General features: G+C 45.0%; 1 protein-coding gene across 1 annotated transcript in view; it reads left to right on the forward strand.

The window, feature by feature from the left end:
- Positions 1 to 22,002, forward strand: part of PCNX4 (pecanex 4) — a 1,626,974-nt gene that overhangs the window by 609,599 nt on the left and 995,373 nt on the right. Inside the window, exons 3-4 of the mRNA XM_044074466.1 lie at positions 21,538 to 21,717; positions 21,813 to 22,002. The exon at positions 21,813 to 22,002 is cut by the window's right edge and continues 307 nt beyond it. Coding sequence (XP_043930401.1) covers positions 21,538 to 21,717; positions 21,813 to 22,002 — 370 coding nt within the window. The remainder of the gene's footprint in view (positions 1 to 21,537; positions 21,718 to 21,812) is intronic.

A 22,002-nucleotide genomic window follows, 5' to 3' on the forward strand; every position in this document is an offset into this window, starting at 1 on the left:
CGTATGGGATTCCAAGTGTTTCCGTACCTGGACGACTGGCTCCTGTCTGCCACCACCAGGCATCTACTACTACAGACCAGGGATGCCACTATTGCACTGTGCCAAAGTCTGGGAATCACCTTGAATTGGGAAAAGTCTGCATTGTTGCCCTCGCAGAGTGTCACCTTTATTGGCGCCAAATTAGACACCGTGCACATGAAGGTTTTCCTGCCAGAAGAGAGAATTCAGGTTTTACAGCAACAAGTCTATGCTCTACTACCACTGAAGAAGGTCAAGGCCAAAGTGGTCCTGCAGCTGTTAGGTACCATGGCTGCCACGATTATGCTAGTCCCTCTTGCAAGACTTCACATGAGGATTCTTCAGTGGCTACTTTTTGCCCAATGGTCTCTTCAGCACCTTCCTCTCTCCCATTTTATTATAATAACCAACAGGTGCAAGCAGGATCTGTGCTGGTGGCTTCAGACCAGCAATCTCAACACGAGTATGCCTTTCATTCTTCCTCCTCCAATTGCCACTGTGACCACGGATGCCTCCCAGATCGGGTGGGGGGCATTATCTCGGCAGGACTGTCTAAGGCATGTGGCAGGAACACGAGATCCATTTGCATATCAGTGTCTTAGAGATGAGAATGGTGCTATTAGCGTTGCAAGTACTTCACAGCTTTCTTCCTCTTGGAACAATTGCAATCCACTTGGAAAACATGTCTGTGGTCTGGTATCTGAACAAACAGGGAGGAACCAGGTCGTATCCCCTTTGCAGAGAGGCTCTTCGAGTGTGGCAGTGGGCAGTATCTTCACAGCATTTTCTAGTGGCAATGCACATTCCAGGGAAGTCCAATGTGATTGCTGACAGGCTGAGCAGGGCTATTCTGATGTCTCGAGAGTGGTCCCTGAACGAACAGGTGGCGGAACGGATTTTCCGCAGATGGGGTCAGCCTTGCTGCGATCTATTTGCCAGCCACCTAAATACCAAATGCAGCAGCTACTTCACTCTTATTCCCCCGGAAGGGGAAATACCCAGGGACGTTCTAGTTCATGATTGGCCCTCCGGTCTTCTCTTTGCCTTCCCTCCAATTCCCCTGATAACGAAGGTTATTCAGAAAGCACAGTCTTTGGGAAGCAAAATGATACTGATTGCTCCACACTGGCCTCGTCAGATCTGGTTTCCCTTTCTTCACCCTTATCTGATGGACGAGCCATGGATTCTGGACCCTGAGCCGGATCTGTTGACTCATGTCAGGGCAGATGTCCTTCAGGGATGCATCTGCAGTCCTTACATATGGGTTGTCCTGCCTCAGGCAGCCCTTCGGTTGGCCGGATTCCAAAGTCTGGGTCCGGCGTCGGCCCTTTTTCCCGACGTCATAGCGCCTGGGGTATAAAAGCGTCAGCCGACGCCATGTTCCTCAGTCTTTCTTGCCGCGAGGTGCCCGAAGCAGAAGCAGTTCGCAAGTGCCGGTCGGCCAGCTCCTGTGATTTCAGCTACCGAAGACTTCAAAAAAGCTAAGTACCCCGTTGGGGACTCTCTCTTGCCTCAGCCGATGTCAGATCAAACGGTTAAAGTTAATAATTGTTTATCTTGTGGGAAACAAATACCTCATAAGGATTTCCACTCTTACTGCTTACCCTGCCTAGGCCCAGACCACGACGTCTCGGCCTGTTCAGCCTGTGCTTCCTTCAGTAAATGCACTCTTAGGCGTCGGGCAGAGTTTGCAGAGGAATTTTTTGGGGACAATTTTTGTTATATCATGCCGTCGGAGCTTCCGACAGCACATTTACCCAAAAAACGAAAGGATAAGGACTGACACACGCGGTCCGCAGTTTCGGCCGACTCCACGCCTAGGCCTACCGCGAGTGTCTCGGTCTCTTCTGAAGCCGAATCTCTACCGCTTCAGACCGACGACACCGCACAACCGGTAACTTCGGTACCAGAGGCCATTCCTGAGTCGGTCATAGAATTTCCGTCTGAAACCAGTGCTCAGGAAATATCCGACACCATTTCTGTTGATAAATCTACCCCAGCACGTGGGGCAGCCAGGCCTCCTGTATCCATGTCCATTAAGGCCTTTACACAGGCTAAAGCTGCTAAACAGCCAAAATCTCTCCCTCCCAAGGCTATTCCTCAGGGATCCACTACCAGTTCACAAATCTTAACCTTGGCTGAGGACCTTATTTCCTTAATCAGGGGCTCTCAGCCACATCCAGACATGGGCTCTCAACCTCCTCCAGGCAAAAGGCCCAGGGTTGAGCAGACAGATCCCCAGTCTTCTGATGAGGCCTCAGATGACTCTGCCCTTTCGGACTACCAGGAGGAGGCCCTTCTGGCCTACGAGGATTCTGATGCAGAGGAATCTATTCCCTCGGCCTCCCCACCCGAAGAGTTTTCCTTTGGGAAGACCCTTCACTCCATGAGAGAGCATTTCAAATCGCAAGGCCAGGAATTCTCTGATTCCAGAAAGAGGTTAAGGACTTTTTTTTACATTTACCTCAGCATAGACTTTTGGCTATCCCTCCTGTTTTGAATGTTATAGAAGATGTGTACTCTGAGTCTAGTATTTCCCCTGACTCCCTTCCTCTGGCCCCTGTCAAACCTGACAGGTACTACAGGGTCCCGGATTCACATCTATACCTTTACAAGGGCCACTCTGCTGACCCAGAAACTATTTCCCAGGGCCCTAAAGGGGTTACAACTACCACTGCCAAGAATCCACTTCCTTCTGAAAGGGAAACCAGGGCTTTAGAGAGATGGGGTAAAAAAAGTGTATACTTCTTCCACTCTTTCTATGAGAGCATTAAATTGTCAATTCCATATGAATCAGTATCAAGAGTATCTGTTAGATGAATTGCATAAAAAACTATCCTCACCTGAACCCCTAGACCGCAAGGCCCTTCAGGATCTGGTGCATAACTCTCAACAGGTTAGCAACCATTTCTTACAATGTGGTTATGATGCATTGGAAGCTTCATGTAGGTCAGCAATGACAGGTGCAGTCATACGTAGACATGCTTGGCTGAAGGAACAAACACTGCCAGATCATGTTAAAGCAAAGCTTCTGGATGCACCACTGGGAAAACAAAAGTTATTTGGTTCCACTGCTCAAGAGGTCTTAAAGAAATTTGAAGAAAAGGCTAAATCAGTTCAAACAGTCAAAGATTTTCTCCAGGTCCAACCACCAAGATTCAGCAGAAATTGGCCTTCTAAGAATTGGTCCTTTCTGGACACAGACAGATTTCAAAGAGGGAAAAACAGGCGTGGCAGAGGTAGAGGGCAAGCTCGAGGCTCCTACAGAGGACGTCAATGGCAGCCACCTACCCAGAGAGGTAGTGCAGGACCTACATCTACTGCACAAGGACAAACTCAATGACTTGACTTTGACTCCGCCAACCAGGGCTCAGTTGGAAGCACCTTTGGGCGGAAAGCTATCTTTATTCTCAGAAAATTGGCACAGTATTACAAAGGACAAATGGATACTGCAAATAATAGACAAAGGATACAGATTCTATTTTCATACATTACCAAAAAGACAAGGCATGCCAGACCTGCCACCAAATCAAAGGACAGAGGCTTTCAAGCAGATTTCCAAACTACTACAAATGAAGGCAATAGAAAAGGTCCCTTTCACAGAACAAGGCCAAGGATTTTATTCCAGACTATTCCTTGTTCCAAGAAAAGAAAAGCAATGGAGGCCTATTCTAGACTTGTCCGCACTGAATACTATACTTATCTCATCGTGCCAAAATTCAAAATGCTGACCTTACAGCAGCTCCTTCCCATGCTGGGCAAGGGGTCCTGGCTGGTAACTCTAGACCTCAAGGTGGCATACCTGCATGTCCCTATCAGACAAAGTTGCAGAAGACACCTCAGATTTCTTGCAGGTTCAGAGCATTATCAATTCTCAGCATTGCCCTTTGGCTTATCTACTGCGCCCAGAGTATTCAAGAAATGCCTGGCATCAGTAATTGCACATTGCAGACTTCAGGGGATTCAAATATACCCATACCTGGACGACGCCTTATACAAGCGGACAGCCAAAAAACATTGTTAAAACACTTGAACTATGCCATCCGCCTACTACAGGCCTTGGGATACACAGTCAACATTCAGAAATCAAGACTTGTTCCATCTCAAAGAATAATTTTTCTGGGTGCAAAGCTGGATACAAACACCCAAATGGCTTTTCTCACAGAAGATAAACAAGAACAATTACCGGATTATTTCAAAAATCTGACAACACAAACCCAGCTGACTGCAAGGAAAATCTTGCAGGCCCTGGGTTTCATGGCATCTTGCATTCTGCTGATTCCACAAGCAAGGCTGCATATGAGGAAACTGCAATGGTACCTAAGGAGTCTATGGTCTCAACACAGTCACAGCCTAGAAGCCTTGATCCCCCTCATTCCATGCCTTCAAAAGGAATTTCAGTGGTGGGCACAAGCAAGTCAGTCAAACATGGGTCTACCTTTCAGCAAGCCTCATATCAGCCAAACCATTACAATGGACGCCTCAGACCATGGATGGGGAGTGCACATGAAGGGCAGATGTATTCAGGGGCAGTGGACTCGAAAGGAATTGTGCCTGCACATCAACCAAAAGGAAATGCTGGCAGTGATACATTCAGTCGAGGCCTTCAAACATTTCCTGCATCAAGGTCACCTGCTAATAAAGACAGACAATACCACAGTTATGTGGTACATAAACAAGCAAGGAGGTACCCATTCTTATCCTCTTTGCAGGCTGGCAATGAATCTTTGGGAACTTTCCCTAAAACTCAATATACAACTGCATTCCCAGTTCGTACCAGGAAAAGAAAATGTACTGGCGGACAGCCTAAGCAGAAACACCATGGATCCGCACGAATGGATGTTGCATCCAGACATTTTTCTTCAGATAACACAATCTTGGGGAAGGCCAGACATAGATCTTTTTGCCTCCCCCCACAACCATCACCTGAAGAAATTCTGCACAAGGACATACCATCTTCAAACATGGAAGGTGGACGCCCTATCCTCCAGCTGGAATGCTCTAACAGTATATGCATTCCCACCTCTTCCGTTAATGAACAAGGTCTTACTGAAGATCAGGACAGAACAACCAAAAGTGATTCTGATAGCTCCGGACTGGCCAAGACAACACTGGTACCCACTGTTAAAGAGCATGACACGCACGAACCCATGGCCCCTACCACAATGGCCACTTCTTCTGACACAGCACAACTACAAAACTCTGCACTCCAGCCTGAAAACCTTGCAACTGACAGCCTGGAAAACACCTTGACTCCTCACCAGGATAAACTATCCAAGAGGGTAAAGGATATCATCATGGAAGCTCGGCGGCCTTCCACAAGAAAGGCATATTCAGCACAATGGAAAAGATTTCGAACCCGGAGCACCACAGGGTCAGGATCCGACAGTGATGAGCATCCCACATATCCTTGAATACTTGGCTGAAATGCTCCATAATGGCCTTTCTTACTCATCCATAAAAATTCATGTTTCAGCTATTTCAGCAGAGTACAACACTGATCCACCTGTATTTTCTCATCCTCTGCTAAGGCAGTTTCTAAGAGGGATAAAAAACATCAACCCTCCAAGGACACCACCAGTGCCTACATGGGACCTTAACTTCATGTTGGAAAAATTAACGCTACCCCCATTTGAACCAGCAGCATCTTCAGAACTACAATTCCTGTCTTGGAAGACTGCCTTCCTTCTGGCCATAACCTCAGCAAGAAGAGTATCTGAGTTACAGACCCTCATGGCAGTACAACCATTTCTCATTTTCCATAAGGACAAAGTCTCTTTGAGAACCAATCCTTCATTCATGCCAAAGGTGGTATCCAGGGTCTCACTGAACCAAGCTATCCAACTGCCTACTTTCTTTCCAAATCCACAAAATAAAGGAGAGAAACTTCTGCATACCCTGGGCATTCACAGACAGTTGCGTTACTACTTGGACAGAACTAAGACTTACAGAAAAACTGACCAACTGTTTGTAGCATACGCTGCTGGTGTACAAGGAAGAGCAATTTCCAAACAAACAGTTTCAAAATGGATAGGAAATTGCATTCGATTCTGTTACTCTTTTCATGGAAAAGCTGTGCCAGCTACCATCAGACCTCATTCCACCAGAGCAACAGCCACCTCCACAGCTTTCTTAAGTGGGGTGGCTACAAAGGACATTTTAGAAGCTGCTACATGGAGCTCTGTGCATACATTTTCCAAGCATTACAACCTGCCTTTATATTCCAGATCCAGAGCAGGCTTTGCTACTGCAGTCCTGCAGGGCATGTTAGCTACACCATCCTTTTCTTAGGTCCTACCACCCCCAGCTTGGCTATGGTATTCTACCCATATGTAAGGACTGCAGATGCATCCTTGAAGGACATAGTACAGTTTTGTACCTACCATAAATGTAGATGTCCAATAGGTATGCATCTGCAGTCAGGCTTTCCCTCCCTCCTACCCCTCTGTGGTATTCTTTGGGTACCTATCCCTCTTTTTAGCTAGCTGGGGTTATCTTTTATGGTGTATTTGTTATTTATTGGTTTGCATGATTGGAATTTATTCATTTCTCCAAAATTTAGCCTTCTTTAGAGGGCACCTGGCATCTGGGGCAAGAAAAACTGAGGAACATGACGTCGGCTGACACTTTTATACCCCAGGCGCTATGACGTTGGGAAAAAGGGCGACATCAGCCGACGCCGGACCCAGACTTTGGAATCCGGCCGACCGAAGGGCTGCCTGAGGCAGGACAACCCATATGTAAGGACTGCAGATGCATACCTATCGGACATCTACATTTATGGTAGGTACAAAACTGTACTTTCCACCCCTCCATCCAAACCCTCAGGTTGACAGCATGGCTGCTCCAATTCCGTCCCTAGTCAGGCTTCATGATTTTTCACCGGAGGTGGTTCATATTCTGTCTTCCTCCCACAAGCCTTCTAGTAGGAAGATTTATTCCAGTAAGTGGAAGAGATTTTCCATTTGGGTTCATGAAAGACCGATTGATCCCTATACAGCACCTATCTCATCGATTTTACAGTTTTTATCTCAGCTGTTTAGTCGGGGATCTGCTGCGGCAACTATTAAAGTACAGTTGGCAGCCATTTCTACTTTTCATGTTGCTAATGAACCCAATATAATGGCCCATAGACTTTGTAGGGCCTTTCTCAAAGGGACTATGCTTCTTCGTCCTCCGATCTTTGATCCTGTTATGCCATGGGACCTTAATTTTGTGCTACAGCAGCTTACCTCATCTCCTTTTGAGCCCGCGGCAACCTGTGACCTAAAATTTTTGTCTTGGAAGACGTACTCTTTTTGATAGCCATCACTTCGGCTAGGCGGATCTCTGAACTCCAAGCTTTATCAGTCCAGCCCCCTTACTTGATATTTCACAAGAATAGGGTTTCGCTAAGACCTAATCCTTCCTTTATGCCTAAGGTTGCTTCACTGGTCAACCTCAGCCAGTTTATTGAGTTGCCTGTGTTTTTCCCTGGATTCTCTAACAAGGCAGAATTTAAGTTTCATCAGCTGGATGTCCACAGACAATTACATTTCTATTTACATAGAACAAAAGATTTTAGAAAATCTGACCAACTTTTTGTCTCCTTTTCAGAAAACAGACTAGGGACTTCAGTTTCCAAAGTAACTCTCTCCAGATGGATTTCTAGCTGCATTTCCTTATTCTTCAAATGGCAAGGAATTACCCTTCAAAGTAAAGGCTCACTCTACATGTTCGGTGTCTACTTCTACTGCCTTTCAGGCTAGGATGTCTATGGATGATATTTGTGCTGCAGCTACTTGGGCATCTCCTTACACCTTTATTACTCATTACAAATTGGATCTGGCATCAAGGGGCAGATCCTCATTTGGTTCCACAGTGCTCAGGAGTATTTTCCAGTGAGTCGCCCAAGGTCTAGGTGCTAGGGACGCTGTCCCACGGGTAAGAATGTAGGCGAGATTGGACTACATAACATCAAGGAGTTATGTACTCACCATAACGTTCGATGTATGTAGTCCATCTCGCCTCACATTCTTACTAACCCACCCACCTACCCCCTCCTGGAGGACCTAGAGGTCGAGTCTCTGGTTTCAGCACTCCTTCTTGATAGGTTGAGTTGGTTCTTCCTCTCAACTTCTTTCTATGTGTGTGTGTGTGTGTGTGTGGATGTGAGCTCACTGCAAACAAAATCTGGGGAATAGGTGCATTGCACCATTTGGTACCTCTTAGCCACGAGCCAATTGAAGACTTCAAACCCACGGGTAAGAATGTGAGGCGAGATGGACTACATACATCGAACGTTATGGTGAGTACATGACTTCTTGTTTCCTAGCATTCATCTTGTAAGGGCTTTAACGAAGGGCTTGGCGCCCAAACTACACTCCATCTTTCAGCTCACCTCAAACTAAATAACAGTTTAGATATGTGGAAAATGACCTTAAAGGTCTGGAAGCTGGGCAGCTGTTATATCCATATAGCTAAGGCTAGCACAGCAGTGATCATTTGAACATCTACTGTTATGGTAAATTCACATACACATAAGCAGTGAAAACAGTGAGAGTAGATGGGCATCATGCTACATGAGGTCAGCTTGAAATCAGTCCTCCCTTATCTCACAGTTGTCTGATGCTGCATTTGTTTAGTCATTACTTTGTTGGAATGCACATACCAGCAATTAGGAGGAAGAGTGGTCCTGTTATGCAGTGAGCTCCATGTGTAGCTGTATGCAAAGGGCTATATGTGGGCACACACATTGATGTTTTAGCTGCCGATTTTATTTTTTTACTGAACTCGTACACAACCCTTTTCAGCCATAATATAGTCCACCAGGGCAGGTAAGACAATTTGACATTCATAAAAAGAAATAACATATACATAGAAATTACAGTGAAACATCAGTGTCAAACATTTGCAACATATACAAATGTTGGTTTGAAGAGCAGTGTTGGGGGGGAATTTGTGTATAGCACTGCTTACATTAATAAGTGTTGCTGACAGTATCTTGCACTGCAGTACAATTGAAGAACAGTCCTATAAATGACAATTAACTAGCAAATGTATGTTGCAGATGTTATTATGGTATGTTGGAGCATTGCTCATCTGGAATCTCTAAAGGAGTTACCTGTTTTCCTTGGTTCATCATCATCATCAATCCACTTTTCCCATTTTCCACATAGAGCTGGGGTGTCTTATCAAATGTCAACATCTCTCCCTATTCATTGCCACTGTCCTTCTTCGACATTCATACCTGACTGTTTCAGGTCTTCTCTCGTACAATCCCTCCATCTCTTTGCTGGATGGCCTTGCCTTTTTTCTGTGTGCCAAATGTTCTTCACCAGATTGTTTTCTGCATTCATGCACCTGAACCACCATAATCGTTGACCTTTTCTGCAAATGGAGTTACTTTGGCTTCTGCTCTTATTTCTCCCTTTCTTCATGTGTCCCCACACTGTGCATCTAATGACCAATCTCAAGCACTTCATCTCCATCACCTTTGCTTCCTCATCCCCTCTGTCTTTACTGCCCAGGTTTCTGTATCATACAGTAATGCCAGTTACACAACTGTTTTGTACACCTTAATTTCAACTTCTTTGGCATTGTTCTGTCACACACTACTCTGATGTTGTTAGGCAGCTGGCTGCAGCCCTTCTGATTCTAGCTTTGGCCTACTCATTCAGATATGATTTTCTCTTAATTGGCATAGCCATACTTGATTAGTGTGGGAGGCTGCCATTCTTATTTGAAGTCATGCCTGAAAAGGTTCAGAGGCCTGGAACACCTACCCACTTACAAAATCTATGAATAAAAATAAATACAAAAAAACTCTGTTACTTCTGTACTAGTACAAAACACTCCCTCAGCAACCCTATTCAAACAACAATTAATTACCACAGTCATGTAAGTTGTATAAATCTGTGTGTTGGTAGACTACTACAAGCCCTTGCTTTGCAGCAACTTGTGTTTGCCAAACATAGGTCCAGCCAAAGTAACCATGCTGCACTTAAACACTACAGGTTTTTGAAAGGTAGATCTTGGCAAATGTACCTGTTATACTTCTTTTTGGTGCCCACTTAGGCAATAGACACTGCATACCTGAATCTGTGAAAGGCTATCAGTATCGGTCCTCATTCCAGTTACATTTGTGTATAAGGACCAACATAAGTCATTATAAAGCAGAATGTCTGGTAGAACAAATGCACTTGGTCCATGTTGGTGTACCTCTTTGTTCATTGCTGGGAGTAACACAGCTTTGTGTGCAACTTCATGGTAACAAAACTAACATCATAGATCTCCAGTTGAATAAGTGTTCTGACAAGTGTAAAGTCCCACACTTGGCTTGGCCACATATCAGCTTTGTAGTTCTCACACATGCTGTTTTGAGGCGCTACCATTCTTCTTCAACTACACCTATTTCCTCCTCTTCTTGGGGTGCTGGAGCCCTAAGCAGTTCCTTGAACTGGTGTACCTTCTCTCCAGTCAACATGTAATTCTTCCACCTAGAGTCTGATCTTAGAGCCCTCTCTGACCATCGCGTGCAGATGATCGTGGCAACTAGTGGCTTATGTTGTGGGCTGACTGTTTCACTGGGGATGACTTTGCAATCATTGATTAAACCGTAGTACCCTTTTACTAGGGGTGGTCTACCAGAATTGCATATTGGCCAGTCTTGTATGTGATCTTGTGACTCTCTCTCTGAACCCTGTGTGGGCTACTATCAAGTCATTTGCCAGACAGAAGTCTAGAATGGCCTATCCTTTATTCCTGTTGCCCTAGCCATGTGAACCCAGACGGTCCTCATATCCTGATGTTCTTCGTGTTATACTGTTGCAGTCATTACCATTGGGTTATCCTGCTGGCAGGCTACCCTCAGTCGGCCTGAATTCCAAAGTCTAGGTCCGGCGTCAGTTGCTGTCACCTCCTCCCTGACGTCAGTGTGCCAGGGGTATAAAAGATGCAGCCGACGCCATTTTCCTCAGTCTTTCTTGCCGCGCGGTGCCTGAAGCAAAAGCAGTTTGCAAGTGCCGGTCGGCCGACTCCTGAGATTTTCAAATTCGAATTTCAGATCCAAAGTCTTCATTAAAACTAAGTACCCCGTTGGGGAAACTGTTTTCTTGCTCCAGACCAATGTCAGAAAAAGTTAATAATTGTATTTCTTGTGTGAAGCAAATACCTCATAAGGTCTTTCATTTTTACTCTATTCCTTGCTTGGGCCTTGACCACAACGTTGCTAGTTTTGTGCTAGATTTAACCAATGCACTATTAAGTGTCGGAACGATTTTGCATTCCATTACTTTGGCAGAAGATTTAATTATATAATGCCGTCGGAGCAGCCGACTACCGGAGTTTATAAAAAGCGCAAAGAAAAAGAAAAGGACAGGCGTCTGAGATCCAAAACTGACGAGGCTTCGCTAGGCCTGTCGCCGGTTCTCAGTGAGGCGCTTTCTGACGCCCGCTACCTCAGAGCCACAGGCCGCTTCCAGCTCCCACGTGGAGCCGACTAGGCCGCTGGAAACTCAAGGTATTGGACTCTCGGAAACTATTCCCTCAGATGGGTCCAGAGCCGCTGAGCAGGCATCGGCTTCTGAGGGTGTTTTCAGGCCTACACAGTTATATGTGAAACCTACTTCAGCTTCAAAGGCAAAGACTAAAGCAGCTCTAAAGACAAAGAAACAAGTACAGCATTCTCCTGGACAGACCACCATGCCTAAAAAACAGATGCTTAAAATGGCCGAAGACCTAATTACTTTGATCAGGGGTTCCCATCCCCCTCCTAATAAAAGGCCTAGGCAAGAGATAGAATACGAATCTTCAGACCAGATTTCCATTTCCTCTGATTCCTCCTCTGAACAGGAATATTCTATTCCTCCCTATGAAGATTCTGATGCTGAAGAATCTATGCCTTCTGCCTCTCCTCCTGAGGATTATTTTTTTGGGGAGACACTGCATACTATGAGGAGTATTTCCACTGGGAGAACCAAGATTACTCAGAATCCAAGAAAAGGCTCACAGACTTGTTTTAGACATTGTAGATGATGTATTTTCAGAGTCCAGTCTATCTCCAGACTCTTTACCATGAGCCCCTGTTAAGCCAGACAGATACTACAGGGTTCCTGACTGTCATGAATTTATTTATAAAAACCCTGCTGCTGACCATCTCTCAGGGTCTCAAAGGGGTCAAGGCTTCCACTGCAAAAAACCCTATCCCCTCTGATAGGGATTCTAGGGCCCTGGACAGATGGGGTAAAAAGATTTATACTTCTGCTACCTTGGCTGTAAGATCTTTAAATTGCCAATTTCATATGTTTAACTATCAGTAATATATTATGTCACTGCTTAAACAGAAAATGTTGACAAATTCAGAATGTGCAGAAAACAAAGAAATGCAGGATGTATTGCATGCAACTGAACAAGTGGGGAAACATACTTTGCAATGTGGTTTTGATTCTCTGGAGGCCTCCTGCAGGGCCGCTGTCACAGGTTCTGTCATTAGGAGGCATGCTTGGTTAAAAGAACAGAATCTGCCTTATCATGTTAAAGCAAAACTTTTAGATGCTCCATTACAGCATGATACTTTGTTTGGTCTTAAAGCAGAAGAGGTGTTGAAGAAAATGGAGGGCAAAGCTAAATCTATGCAAACAGTCAAGGATTTCTTACAGGTACAGCCTCCCAGATTTAGTAGAAACTGGCCTACAAAGAATTGGTCCTTTCCAGTGTCAGACAGGCCACAAAGGGGCAGATACAGACACCCTAGAGGCAGATCCCAGCCCCAAGGTTTGTGCAGATCTAAACAATGGGGTGCTTCTACCTCCAAAACTGGAAAAGACAAATCACAGCCATACAGGAAACAGTCCCAATGACTCCCCCCTGCCTGCGCCAAGCACTTATCTACTGGCAGCACCTTTAGGGGGAAAACTAACACTTTTTTCTCAAAATTGGCACATAACAACCCAGGACAAATGGGTCTTAAACATAGTGTCACAAGGCTACAAGTTTCACTTCCATACCCTGCCAAGGGCAAACGGTTGGCCAGACCTGCCAAAACATCAGTGGGCAGAGGCACAAAAACAAGTCTCATCCCTCATGGACATGAAAGCCATTCAACAAGTACCAGAGCAAGAGCAGGGACAAGGATTCTACTCCAGACTGTTCTTGGTACCCAGAAAGGACAATTCCTGGAGACCATTACTGGACCTATCTATTCTAAACACATATCTGGATATTCCAAAATTCAAAATGTTGACTCTACAGCAGCTTTTGCCCATGTTGGGCAAGAAGGATTGGCTTGTGACTTTAGATTTAAAGGAGGCATACCTGCATGTCCCAATCAGACAAACATGCATTAAAGATACCTCAGATTCAAAGCTGGCTCAATGCACTACCAATTCTCTGCACTGCCCTTTGGCTTATCTACTGCGCCCTGGGTCTTCACAAACTGCCTGGCACCAGTAATTGCATACTGCAGACAAAGAGGAATACAAATATATCCTTACTTGGATGACTGCCTCATTCAAGCAGAGAACAAGGACATTCTACTACAGGATCTGGCGTTTGTAAAGAGATTACTACCATGCCTAGGGTACACAGTCAACGAACAAAAATCAAAACTAGTACCCTCTCAAGAGATAATATTCCTGGGTGCAAGCTTAAATACAACTACCTAGATGGCTTATCTCACGCCAGACAAACAAAGGCAACTGACTACCTATTTCAAACTGTTGGCAACAAAGGCCCAGTTATCTGCAACAAAAATTTTGCAGGCTTTGGGCTTCATGGCATCCTGCATTCCACTAATTCCATATGCAAGACTACATATGAGGAAACTTCAATGGTACCTAAAAAGTGTTTGGACTCAACATTGCCACAGCCTGGAAACAACAGTTACTCTAATACCCTGCCTGCAACAGGAGATTCGATGGTGGGCAAAGGCCTGTCACCAGAACAAGGGACAGCCATTCACTCTACCCCCAGCCACACAGACATTTACAACGGATGCTTCGAATTATGCCTGGGGAGTCCACATGGCAGGAAGATGTATTCAAGGCACATGGTCCGCAAACCAAATGCATCTACATATCAATCAAAAAGAGATGCTAGCTGTTCAAAATGCCCTGACAGCCTTCAAGGACCTACTACATCTGGGACAACTACTGATAAAGACAGACAATACCATGGTAATGAGGTATATAAACAAGCAGGGAAGCACTCATTCTTACCCCCTTTGCATACTAGCCATGACATTGTGGGACACAGCATTGACTTACCAAGTACAACTGTAGGCACAATTCCTGCCAGGAAAGATAAATGCTCTGGCAGACGAACTAAGCAGAAACCTCATGGATCCCCACAAGTGGAAATTGGATCCACAAGTCTTCAGCATGGTAACAAGGAAATGTGGATGCCTGGACATAGATCTATTTGCCTCACTTCACAACTTGCTTCACCTCACAACTGCCAACTAAAGAGATTCTGCACAAGGACTTTTCACAGACAAGCATGGAAAGTGGATGCCCCTATCTTTCAGCTGGAAAAAACTTAACAGTATATGTTTTTTCTTCTCTGCCTCTCCTCCCCAAGGTATTCCTAAAGGTCAGACAGGAGAAGCCAAAAATGATACTGATTGCCCAGGACTGGCCACGCCAGTACTGGTATCCAATCCTAAGGAACTTGTCTCAATGCCCAGCCTGGACCTTACCTCAAGTGCCTCATCTACTGTCCCAGCAGAACAATCAGATCCTGCACAACCAACTCAGGACTTTAAACCTGGCAGCATGGCGGGTAATGTAATCATACAAAGCACACCTCTCAGTAAAGCTGTGATGGATGTCATTTTAGAACCCAGAAGGCCTAGTACTAGAAAATCTTATGCTGGAAAATGGAAGAGATTCTGTGCTTGGAACCAGGCACAAGGAGCTGATACAGCTGTACCAAATATTCCTCAGATTTTGCAATACTTAACTGAGATGCTAGACAAATTCCTATCTTTTTCATCTATTAAAATTCATGCCTCTGCCATTTCGGCTCATTACAATACAGAGCCACCAAGCTTTTCTCATCCTTTATTAAAGCAGTACCTCAGGGGAGCCAAAAATTTAAAGCCTCCAAGGAGATCACCAATACCTGCATGGTACCTCAACTATGTCTTGGAAAAACTCACCCTGCCTCCTTTTGAGCCAGGTGCTACTGCTGATATAAAGTTTTTATCTTGGAAAACAGCTCTGCTCCTAGCGCTGCAAGACGAGTTTCAGAGCTACAGGCACTCATGGCTGTGGAACCTTTTATCATGTTTTATCCAGACAGAGTTTCTCTGAGGACAAACCCAACATTTATGCCTAAGGTGGTGTCCAGTGTGGCTCTTAACCAAACTATTCATCTGCCAACCTTTTATCCAAATCCACAGAACAAGGGGGAGAGAATTCTGCACTCTTTGGACGTGCACAGCTTAGATTCTACTTGGACAGGACCAAAGTTTTCAGGAAGACAGAGCAATTACTAGTGGCATATGCTGCAGGATCACAAGGAAAGGCTATTTCAAAGCAGACTATTTCAAAGTGGATAGGCCACTGTATTCGTTTCTGCTATTTTCACCATGGCAAGCCAGTGCCCAAGGGCATTAGGCCACATTTAACCAGAGCTGCAGCCACTTCAGCAGCCTTTCTCAGGGGAGTACCAACCAAAGACATTTTAGAGGCTGCTACTTGGAGTTCAGTGCACACATTTACAAAGCACTATCATCTGCCACTCTAGTCTAAATCCAAGGCAGGCTTTGCCACTGCAGTTCTGCAGGGCCTCATAGCTGCTCCTAATGCTGTTTAGCTCCAGTCTCCCAACCATAGCTTTGGGGACTCTACCCAAATGTAATGACTGTAACAGTGAAACACGAAGAACATAGTACAGTTGTGTGCACTTACCATAAATGTAGATGTTCGAGTGTATTCACTGTTGCAGTCCAGGTTACCCACCCGCCATCCCCCTTTTTTCTGCTGAAACCTATCTTTCCTTCTCTGATTTATACAACCTATGTGGTGTATCTGCTTGTAGATGAAGGTAAAGTTTATATTGGTGCATGTATTTTTATATATATATAAATTTTGGCTACCCTTTTAGGGGGCACCTGACATCTGGGGCAAGAAAAACTGAAGAAAATGGCGTCGGCTGCTTCTTTTATACCCCTGAAGACCTGATGTCAGGGAAGTGGTGACAGCAGCCGACGCAGGACCCAAGACTTTGGAATTCAGGCTGACAAGAGGGCAACCTGCCAGCAGGATTACCCAAATGTAATGACTGCAACAGTGAATACACTTGAACATCTACATTTATGGTAAGTGTACACAACTGTACTTTCTCCTCCCTTCATTCAGCAATGGGGAGGGGAGTGATTCGGTTCTGTGGTAGCCTGGTATCAGCAGGTGTGCCTTTGTATCACCTTTGTTGCTATGAAGGACAGCGTCATTGTTAAAACTCAAAGTTTTCACAGTATCATTAAGAGATCCACTGACATATAGGTTCATAGGTTCATACTAGGCTATCTGCCCTAGAGCATTTTTAAGCCTAGCCAGTGTGTGTTTGGCTTTCGCCACCCATTTTAAATTAATTTTGCTATGCCCTTTTTCGAGGTTAGTATACAGTGCCTCTGTCTAACAGTGACACAGAAGTGATACCCGGGGTAAACCTATAATCTCCCATCCACTCATCAAGATTCCTCTTGAAGAGAGTCAGTGAGGGACTCTGCCTAACCTGGACTGGGATTTTATTCCAGAGTGAAGGGAGCCTCTGGGTTATGAATCTGTCCCTCCAGCATGTCCTACTTATTTCAGTGCTGAGGTTCAAGTCTCTCGAGCGCGTAGCTCGATGGCATTTGGATTTTCTGAGGTGCAGCATGTCCATTAATTCCGGGTTGGACATGGCTTTATATGTCAGGCACAGATCGCCTCTGAGCAGGCGGTATGCCACTGAGTAGAGCTGGAATTTCTTGAACCGGGCAGCATATGACATCTGTTTGAGCCCTTTGATCCTCTTGGTGAGGTACTTTTGGGGTCTTTCCAGTTGCTGCAGGTGTCTGGTAAGGTACATCCCAAAAGGGGCATTGTACTCAATTATGGGCCTGATGAGGGATGAGTAAAGAGGCACGATGACCTCCCCTGATCTAGATGTGAATCCCTTCATGATTAGGTGGGCTATATAAAATGTTTTTCTAACCACTTTGGCCACGTGGTTGTCAAATGAGAGATTGCTATCAACTTGGGTCCCCAGGTCCCTAATTACTTCTGTACTTAATGGATTACCACCTATGTGGTAATTTGTGGGCACTTTGTTTTTGCCAAAGGGGATGACTATACACTTTTTGGCGTTTAACTTGAGGCCATAGCTCTGGCACCAGTTGTCTGTTTCTATGAGGCCCTTTTGGAGGATGCTTGTGTCGGCTGGAGAGTCGATTATGGTGCCCAATTTGCAGTCATCTGCGAACTTGGTCAGCCACAGTCCTTCCATGTTGGCCTGTACCTCCGAGAAATATATACTGAACAAGAGAGGTCCCAGGACTGAGCCTTGTGGGACGCCACTTGTAACTGGTTTGGAGTCTGACATGGCTCCAGCAATTCTAACCATGTCGGTTCTGTCCTTGAGCCAGTTTGCAACCCATCTAGTGACATAGGGGTTTATATTTAAGCTGGTGAGCTTATCTATAATGCCCGAGTGGGGTATTGTATCGAAGGCTTTTGCGAGGTCCAGGTAGGCTGTGTGGACCACCTTCCCCTCGTCAATGGCCTTGGTGACTGTTTCAAAGAAATCGACCAGGTTTAAGAGGCAGGATCTGCCCTTAACAAAGCCGAACTGGGTAGGATCCAGTGTCTGTAGGTCCCCTATATCTTTATTTATGAGGTCCATGATGATCCTTTCCATAGCTTTGCAGACCAAGCTAGTCAGGCTTATGGGGCGATAGTTTCCAGGATCCGTTGAGGCACCACCTTTGTGGAGAGGGACCACTGTTGCTGTACGCCACTCTTTGGGTACATATCCTGTAGTAAGGCTGAGATTGAACAGTAGTTTTATGTTTGGGTTTAGCTCTTCTTGGAGTTCATGTAGGACGCAGCCCGGGACACCGTCTGGTCCCATTGATGCTGTGTTTTTGCTTTGGAGAGGGCGGCTCTTACCTGAGCATCTGAGATGTCAGGGGGGCAGCACTCTGCTGGGATAGATATTTGCCCTTTTGGTGGGGAGGGGGGAGAAGTTTGCACTGAACCTGTCAGCTAGGATGTTGGCAATGTCTGTGGGTTTGGTGTATTTTTTGTCATTTTGGACTAATTCTGAGCATATCTGGGAATTCCCACCCAGGTTCCTAACATAACTAAATAAAGCCTTGTGATTATCCTTAGTGTCCTGTGCAATTTTTCTCTCGAAGCTGGCCTTAGACGATTTTATGAGTGCCCGTAGGTTTTTGCTAATGCTGATCAGAGATGCCTTCCCTTTTTGGGATTTTTCTCTATCATGTAGTAGCTTCCTCCTCCTATTGTATAGTTTGTTTATGGCTGGGGTCCACCAGACAGGACGTTTGCCTTTGGAGGATTGGGACTTGGTTTTATTTGGGATTGCATGATCCATGAATTCCTGAAGGTGTTCATAGAATGCGTTTATAAAGGATTCTGCGGTCTGGGCCATATTTTCCACAGACCCGGGGGCTTTGAAGGATTCCACCTCCGTTTTGAGGAGTGTGAAATTTGCTTTAGAGAAGTTTTTCACTGTGGTTTTCTGGGCAGGGGGTGGGGTCGGGATGTGAATATCCAGTGAGATTAGTTTATGGTCTGATCTTACCAGTGAGGGATACACTTCTGGTCTGGAGCACAGAGTCCCCATGTTGGTGATGATCAGGTCCAGTATGTTTTCCCCTCTTGTGGGAGTGGTAACAAGTTGTTCCATAGCATTTGAGTTTATAGGAACCTTTGGGCTAGGGTGTTGGAGCTAGAGTAATGCTGCCAGTCTATGTTTGGGTAGTTGAAGTCGCCCAATATAATGATGTTTGGAGAGACCATCATATTTTCCAGTGTTCTCAGGAAGGCCAAGTGGGGTTCCTGGGTTTGGGAGGATGGTCTGTAGCAGGCTATAAACTGGAAGGCAGTTTTACCCACTGTTAGTTGCACATGGTTAGTCTCTGATGCTTCGTGCTGTGCCACCAACCTGGAAGTGTGGGTATCTTTGACGAATATTGATACTCCCCCTCCTTTTGTGGTTCGGTCCAAGTTTTGGGGCCGAAAAGCATGGTATGAGGTATAACCTGCTAGTGCTGGGGTGCTCTCTGGAGCCTTGAACCAGGTTTCTGTTACTGCACAGATATCTATGTTCTCCATGCTAAGGAGAGTTTCAAGTGCGTGCATCTTGAGGTTTAGACTTCTGGCGTTGAGTAGCATTACTCTTAGTTTCTTATCCCTTGTGATACCTATGGAGGTGGGTTTGTCTTTTGAGCCTTGCCTAAAATAGGCACTATGGGGGTAGCAAGAGCCTTTGCCAATATCTGAAAGCCCAGGGGTGACAGGTGCAAGCTGTCCCTAGCGAAGCATCGTGGCTTGTCGAGCATGTCATCCCAGGCTGACAGGCATTGGATCTCCTTTGAATGACACCAATACTTAAGTCACTTGTTGAAATTGATCATCTTGTCTTCATATTGTGGCATCATTCTTGGTGAGGGTAAGATGCTACTCAAGGTCAGGGTCATACTGGCCTGGGGTACATGCTCAGAGAGCACCTCTATGTCTCTCTTCATGTAGTCCAGGGAGGTACGTCTCAGGTCATTCACACCAGCATGGACAATGACTGAGTCATATTTGTACTTGCCTTGGAGTGACCTGAGTGCTTGTGTTATGTGGCGGATCCTAGCGCCCGACAGGCAGCTCACCGTGACCTTCTCCTTATTCAGCCTGGTGAGCGGGACGTCAGTGTGCCTGACGATAGTCACCTATTACAAGTGTATCAGGTGTGTTGTTTAGCCTTAAGGGCTGTGACTGTTTGGCACACTGGCTTTGTGAGCTATATGTTGCATGTGTTTTGTTTTGGGGTAGCGGTTGCTTGGGTGTCTGCTTTGGAGGTCTCTGTTGCTTAGGCAGATTTTTATTTAGAGCCTCCGAGTATGTTTTTGTGTGTTTGTGTTTGGTTTGCGTAGGTCTGTGTGAGACTGGAATTGTAGTGAGTGTGGTTTCCTTCTCCTCCTGACTGGTTACGCCAGTACTGAGTTGAGAGAGCTTAGCCTCCAGTTTGGCTATATGGTTGCATCTCTCACATGTGTTGGAATTTGTTGGGAGGAGGAGAGGGTTGTCTCTGTACATGAGGCAGTTGTAACATTGCCTCAAGATTCCCAGATTCACCAGCTGGACTGGAGAGGAGATTGACAACTGACCTTTGGACATGCTAGAATAGTATTGGGAATTCCTTTATAATTGAAAAAAGGGCCAATGGGGAACAAGGTACTCAAGGGGAGTTTGTGAGGGTGTAGTGCTTTTAATTTTTTAGTGCTGACTTATATAATTGCTTTAGTGAGCAAGTGCCAGGTAACTTAAATGCAATGTGTTACAGGTAACTTAAATGCAAAAACAACAAACAGTAACTTTCTTTTAAGTGAAACAAGGAAATAAGTATAGTAAGCAATGCAGATATCACTAGGGATCCACAGAAGCGCTGAAAAGCAGCATTTTAGGTGGAATTAGCGTTTCAGGGAAATAACAAGCATACAAACAAAGCTAGATTCAGCAGGCCTGGATCTAGTCTATGCTACAGCAAACAAGGTGTACCAATTTCAGTAAGAAACAGTTCAGATATGCAGGCAGTATAAGCCTTTAACCAGAAATTCCCAGCTCAGAAGGGCAGAGTCCAGCCTCTCCTCCCACAAGAGTGCAGACCACGAACCTTTTTAATGTAAAATAACTGGCCTGAAGCCCAAGTGCTTAAACCAGAACTAATACACTTTTAGAATAACAGACACTGAGCCCTCAATCAGCAGTTCCCATCTTAGAAGGATGTAAGCTACCTGTCCTGCCACCACAGTGCAGGCCACAAACCTTCCTAATGTAAAACAACTGGTCTGAAGCCCAAGTGCTTAATCCAAAAGACTTAGAATGATAGCTACACTTTAATCAAGTTACTACCAAGCAGTAATAAATGAGTAACTACTTGAAGAAAGCCTGGATTAAAAAAAAAGCAAAAAGAAAGCAGTAGAGACACAACATTGGAGAAAAGAAAGGCAAAAATAACTTCTTGCTCTGGGGACAAAAAAATTCATTATGGAAAGAATTCGTAGCTGAAAAAATCAAAACTGACTGGTGGCCTTATTTTTCAGTTTTGGAGGTGTAATTACAAAAAAGAAATAATGTCTGCTTAGCTTAGAGCCGTTCAGTGATTGCAAGGCTGCATAGAAGATCAATACACAATCAAAACTTAATTTCTACCAACAGTTTAAGTTCATACTCAAATGTGGTGTCCTTTTAAGCTCATGCCGAAATGTACTTCTTAGTAAGAATCCTTTTTATGTGATCTTTTTTGTTTTTCCTTGTTTAGGTTTGCTGCTAACATACCTGATTTAACACAGACAAACCAGGTTTTGCACGTGATATTCCTGTTTTTACCACTGTTGTGGGCTATTGGGATTCTACCACCACTGGATGCATTCCTTCTGTGGGGGATGGAACAGTTCTTGCAGTTTTGCCTTGGAGGTTCTCCACTGTCTACATACCGAAGGTGCAGTTCTTAAATGTGTTCTTGTATATGATGTATAACATTATCTGTAGTTTGTGTGTTTTTGGTTACTAATGCAGTTTTTATCTCTTCTGCAGGTTGTTCATACTGTTTTTTACTTCTCTTGGAGCATCTGTGGCAACATATTTTATTCCTAGTGTTATAGGTGCTGTTCTCTTCATGACCGGGATGGGATTTATTTTGAGTCTTGACTTCAGTCAGGTGACATCATTCCTTAAGTCTTGGAAAAATCGAAAGCCTTCCAAATACACAAACTTTCCCACAAGT

Source organism: Protopterus annectens, chromosome 6.part0 (genome assembly GCF_019279795.1).
Source record: "Protopterus annectens isolate FY-2018-M chromosome 6.part0, PAN1.0, whole genome shotgun sequence".
In the NCBI taxonomy this organism is placed as follows: Eukaryota; Metazoa; Chordata; order Ceratodontiformes; family Protopteridae; genus Protopterus; species Protopterus annectens.